This window comes from Trichoderma gamsii, assembly GCF_001481775.2.
Source record: "Trichoderma gamsii strain T6085 chromosome Unknown Scaffold_84.2, whole genome shotgun sequence".
NCBI classification, from domain to species: Eukaryota; Fungi; Ascomycota; class Sordariomycetes; order Hypocreales; family Hypocreaceae; genus Trichoderma; species Trichoderma gamsii.
In genome coordinates, this window is record NW_020171421.1 from 47,353 (window position 1) to 53,528 (window position 6,176).

The 6,176-nt window shown below is 52.5% G+C and overlaps 1 protein-coding gene across 1 annotated transcript; it reads left to right on the plus strand.

Moving 5' to 3' along the window:
- Window positions 1-761: 761 nt before the first annotated feature.
- Window positions 762-5,363, plus strand: TGAM01_v211033 (hypothetical protein; the record flags this gene model as incomplete). The annotated part of the gene is made up of 1 exon (XM_018810659.1): window positions 762-5,363. The coding sequence occupies one exon, from the start codon at window positions 762-764 to the stop codon at window positions 5,361-5,363; it is 4,602 nt and encodes a 1,533-aa protein (XP_018656137.1).
- Window positions 5,364-6,176: the final 813 nt, after the last annotated feature.

The following is a 6,176-nucleotide window of genomic DNA, read 5'->3' on the forward strand; positions in this document are numbered from 1 at the left end:
CTACTTATATGGCGGTGACACAAGGGCTTTAGCCACATGCAAGATAAGCAGTCAGGGCTCACCCCCAGGTTTACCCAATAGTAGAGAGCGCGTACGAGCCCCCAAAACTGTGATTGGGCTGGGGCCCCCCTGTAACCCTGTGGCGTGACGTCGTACGGGAGAGGATCTCGAGACGCTGGCGGCTACGTTGGCACGCAGGCGACTACAGACGAAGCATCATGCCAAGCTTCCCCTAACCGCCATCTGTAAAAGAGCCCATGTAGAAAGCAATTGCAGCTTCATAGTAAAAAAAGTACGCTATTGACGACCAGGGGGTAGAAAGCAATTAAATTTCAGTGTAGAAAGCAATTAGGTTCCCGGCTGGTAAAACAGCCAAAATGCACATGCTGTAAAAGCCAGCAATAAGGGCATCCCGTCTATTTATTTATTTAGCCATTTCGCCCAGTTTATTAATGTTTTTTATTAGATTGAAGTTTGTAATATAACCCGCCATGACGGTCCAAAGTGGGTATTGTGGAATGAGTAAGCAAGAGTACGAGCAGGGATTTAGAAACAGCCAGCCAGTATTACACCATATAAAAAATAAAAAGCAAGCAAGCAAGCAGGCCACAGGTCAAATGCAGGTAAGCGAAGTAATGCCAGCGCATTAAGGGGTAGAAAAAAGAAAGAAATAACAGTATTGAGTTATTTATTATATATCAAGCCCAACAATGGTTGTTTTTTTATTTTATTATAGTAAATAGTAGCCAGGTGAATATAAAATGGATCCGTTTGTTTATTTGCCCGAGTACCCGTTTGTTATTTGCAGCGTGTGCAAGTTTGCATGCGTGGCCAATGAGGTAGCAGCCCATTTACAGCAACAGCATATCCCGGCAACAGCAGCAGAGGTTAGACGAATTAGCGATGTTGTGAAGGCAATCCCGGGCATCATCAAAACACAAGAAGAGTTACGCCAGTGGTCAGTGCCGCCACCAACAACACCACCAATCCCCATCATTCCACCGCCAGAACCGGATGGGTTGGGATGCAACGAATGCCCGTATGTGGCCCGGACACCAAAGACCATAAGAGCACATTATCGAAACAAGCATGAGTGGGTCAACGATCGGGGACCGGGCCGATGGGCCAAGAAGTTAGGGGCCGAGAAGGAGCGGGCCGTACCGTGGAGAACAGGCGTTCAATGTCAGAGATTTTTCCCGTCGCGTGTGGCAAGTAGTTGGTTCGAGGTTGGCCGGGGATTACCGCCGTCCGTCAAGCCGGATCAGGATACCGACGGGGTCGACAAGGAAGCCGAGTTTTTAAACCGAATCCACCGCGAAGATGAAGAGGCGTTTGTCAAAGAGTCCAAAGCAGCCATCAAAACGGTGGATGACAAATGGGAAGCCGATCGGTGGTTAAATCGCGTTGGGTGGGCAGCCCATTTGAAGGACGTTGACAGGGACGATTTGGCAAAGGCAGTACGTCCGATCGAGGAGCATGAGGTCGAATTACAGAAGATGTGGGCCGTTTTTGATCAGGTATTAGACAGCGCGTATGCCGTGGCCGTCAATCGCAGTCCGGGCACGGCCGAGTTGTACGAAGTCGAGCGGAAGGAAATATACGTCACGCCCGAAACGCCGTTCAACGGGAGGATGGAGCCCAAGTCATGGGAAAATTACAAAGACAAGTGGCGCACATTGATGTGTGTTTGGCAACGGATGGAGTTGTTAGATGAAGACGAGCGGCCGCCATATCGATTGACGACGAAACAAGCAAAGAGGTGGGGTGAATTCCGCACAGGCGTAAAGGCCGTGGTGTCGGGATCCGACAAAATTGGTAGGTACACCGACGATAGATTGCAACGGCCATGTTTAGATATGGTGGTTAGCATGTTGGATCACCCATTGCAGAACGGAAACCATTATGAAAGCATCATTATCAGTGCGTTGGCAGTGATGGGAATGGACGATCATGGCCGTTGGATGAGCGCGTTAAGTTACACGCCGATTTATTCAGCAGTCATCAAGGTTGCGAAATATTTGGTGTTGTATCAATCCGTATTGGAGAGGGGAGAAGAGATCGCACGGTTACGCCACACAATGAGCAGGAAAAAAGCAGAAGAGAAGGCGACGGGATTATTCCGCATTGTACGGCAAAAGGTGCGACGATTCATGACGCGGATTTCGGATGAAGCAGACGCGGACCCGACGCCGATGAATTGGATCATCAACACGCGGACATACGGGTTAAAGATCCGATACACAACACCCGGAGGAGAGAGCATCGATTGGCGGGGAGATGAGATCATACACGGAAAGGTGCGGTTGCGGATGAATCAGTTATCAGACATGTTGCATAATTTATTGGAAGATGCGAGACGAAAGATGGCAACATTGACGATGGTGGACGACGCAGAGTCGATTAGGGAGGCATTGCCGAGGATACCGTGGTCACGCATCGAGGATCGGCACGGGGAGGGCGATTTGGATTATTCGTTTTTGAGAAACCCCGAGAACGAGTGGTGGGTGCAGCCCGGAAGTGGATGGGTTAAGGGACGGATATTGAGATCAAAAGAGAAGCGGGCGGCATGGTTGTCAGAGACGTTGGATGAGCGGCATCCGTACAAGGCGAAGGCAGTACGCAGTTACGGGAGGGCGTTGGAGGAATTCCGCGAGCAGATATGGATGTTGATGCACATGACGGGCGGGCAGCCGGCACGATCAACGGAGGTTTTGGGGATACGGATGTGGAACACGATGAACGGCGGGGTGAGGAACATATTTATAAACGAAGGAATGATGTGTTTCGTGACGATGTATCATAAGGGGTTCCGGAAATCGGGAGATATCAAAGTGATACACCGATATTTGCCGCGCGAAGTGGGCGAGTTGTTGGTATGGTACATGTGGTTGGCGTTGCCGTTTTGGCAGAATGTGCAGGGCAGGTTGAAGGGCAAGAGGCGGAAGAGCGCGTTTTTATGGGCAGACGAGATTGTCGGGGAAGACGGGGGCAAGGACCATGGCAACGGGAGTCGACAAGAGAATGGCGAGGACGGAAGGGACGAGGAGGAGGAAGAGGAAAGGGTAGAAGAGGCAGTGTTTATGGAGTGGTTTACAGAGCGCAAATGGACGAGCGACCGAGCGCGGAGGGTGATGCAGCGATACAGCAAGCAGTTTTCGGGACAGCAATTGAACATCAGCGCATGGAGGCACATGGCAATCGGAATCGCCAACCGTTATTTAAACGGTTTGGTCGGAGACACAGAGGGTTACGGCGGCGACGACGACGATGACGACGAAGGGGAGGACGGGTTGGTCGACAGCATATACGATTTACAGGCAGGGCACGGGTCGCACATAGCAGGGTTAGTATACGCAAGGATGTTTGGGCAGGGTAATTTGGGAACGATACATAGACGAGAGGAGTTCCGAAGAGCCAGCATGCAATGGCATAGGATCGTGAGGTTCGGGGCGGACGATCGGTCAGAGAGGGGCGGCGGCGCAGGGTCGAAGCGAGCACGGGCGGCAATCGACATAGAGCAGGAAGGGTTGCGGAAGCAACGATTTGGCAGATTGCATCGGGCAGATATGCAGGGACAGTTGAAGCAGATGATGGGGGAGACGGCGGCATTCCGGGGGTCGCAGAAGCGGGTGATCGAAGCCGTGGTGCGCGGGGAGTGGCCGGTCGTACAGGTGGCGCCGACGGGGGGCGGGAAGAGTTTGACGTTTATGTTGCCGGCATTTTGCACGCCGGACGGGATGACGATCGTGGTCACGCCGTTGTTGGCGTTGGAGGGCGACATGGTGAGGCGGTGCGGGCAGATGGGCATCGATGCGTACGTATGGAAGAGCCGAGGGGTGCAGCGAGGAGCGGCGTTGGTGTTCATAACGCCGGAGGGGGCGGCAACAAAGGGGTTCCGGGCGTTCGTGGAGAGGATGCATGGGCAGCAGAGGTTGGACCGTGTTGTGGTGGACGAGTGTCACACGGTGTTGGAGTGGTCGAAGGAGTTCCGGCCGCGGATAGGGAAGTTGGGAGAGGTGTTGAAGGAGTTTGGAGTGCCGGTGATTTGTTTGACGGCGACGTTGAAGCCGAAGGAAGAGTTGGCGTTTTATGCGCAGATGGGGTTCGTGGGCGATCGAGTGCGCATGTTTCGAGAGCGGACGACAAGACGGAACATCGAGTATCGGGTAGAGGTGGTCGAGGACGGGATCGGAGCGTCGGCACCGCACGGCGGAGGGGCGAGAAGCAGGGGAAAGAAGAGAAAACGGGGGCAAGGGGAGAAGACGGCCGGCGAGGAGAAGACAGCGGGGCCGGGCGAAGAAGAACAGGACCCCGTGGAGCAAAGGGTGTGCGAGATCGTCAGGGCATGGGCAAAGGTTCACGACGCAGGCAATGTCATCGTTTACGGAGGATCGATCGAGCGAGTCAAGCGGATAGCGGCGGCGATGGGGAGTAAAGAATATTGGAACAAGGCGGGCAGCGCGGAAGATAAGGCGAGATGGATGAAGGAGTGGCAGGAAAGCAGCGGAGGAGAGTCGGGGTGGATCGTGGCGACGAACGCGTTGGGTTTGGGGGTGGACGTGCCGGACGTACGGTTGGTGGTTCACGCAGGAATGCCGCGAGATTTGCGAAATTTCGTGCAGGAGAGCGGGCGAGGAGGAAGAGACGGAGAGAGGAGCGAGTCGGTAGTGGTGGTACGAAGGTCATGGTTACGGCGTCAGACGGAAGCATTGGCGAAGGCGAAAGCAAGGAGGACGGCGGCGGCAGAGAGAAGGGAAGCAACGGAAGAAACGGAAGCAACGGAGAGCAAGACGGGGCATGTGATGTGGAAAGGTGTATGGGGCGGAGAAAACAGGGCGGAGGGATGCGACAGGACGACGGGACAAGATGGGTGGGACGAAGATGTGGTGGAGTTTGCAGAGGGCAAGTGTTGTCGACGGGAGGTGTTGGATCGCGAGATGGACGGCAACATGGAGCGTATAGGATGTGCAGAAGGGGAAGAGCAGTGTGATGTGTGTGGCGGGCAGCAGTTGAAGATGGATTTGCGAGAGTTGGAAGAAGACGAAGGATGGATGGGGGAGGAAGACGAGGAAGAGGAGGAGATGAAAAGGGCGGAAGTAGAGGCGGATTTCGCAAGGAGCCAGCAGTTAATTCGGATGACGGAGACGGAGAGGATGTTGACGGCAATGAAGGAGGCGGGGGACGCAAGAGAGTTCGAGAAGCAGTTGGACGAATGGGCGGGGTGTTGCGTTGCATGCAAGATTGGAGGCAGGGACGAAATGTATCACAAGACGGAGGAGTGTACAGAAAAAGAGTCGGGGACATGGGGCAAAGTGATGGAAGGGATGAAGACGGTGAAGAGCGAGATGTTTGATATTACATAATCAATTGCGATGCTATAACCCGGCATCTCCGAGTTCAATATGTAATTTATAAGTCTGGATTCAAGCGATAGCGAAAGTGTAATTTTACTGACATTATAAATTCCGATATGCACGATACTGGATTGTTATAGGGTAATGGCATAGAAGATATCTCGTGCTTTGCGATGTGATGCTAATCTTAGTTACTAATGCTGGCAGCATCAATTAAAACGCTGGATTTGAAGTTTAAGCTAAGAGACATCATTATTGGCGGCAAACATGGTTACTAAGATGCTCTGGTTTCTGCGGCCGAGCGCCGTCGATCTAAAACACCAGGGAGAGTTGGCTTCTTATCGATAAAGCATAAGCGCATAGAGTATTATTAGAGCAGCCCCATCGCGTATCTTAGTTAATGATGAAAGCTGGAACAGCTTTAATAAAACATATTGCTTCATTTTAGCTCGCCCAGATATAGTATCTATCTGTCTACTTATTTACAGTACCTACCTCTCTATTTACATGTCTATTTATCTTTATAGCTGTTTAGCTGTCCGTCTATTGCCCGTCAGGGTCGAGTTAACCAAGAAAGGCAGGCACAAGGATATGGACACACTTGCCATGTCCTCCAATGTCGAAATAACAAAGGTCCCCCTCTTCCCTCCCTCTACCGCTGTCATGTCACCGCGTAATCATTAACCGCTAACGGCTGTTCCCCCGTACTGTTACCAGCCTACTCGTTGGCTGCCGCGTTGAGTTGCCAGAGCCTGCATATGCCGAATCTACTTTCCAACCTCTACCTTTGTCTTTCCGGCCGAGATAATGCTTCCCTTAGCG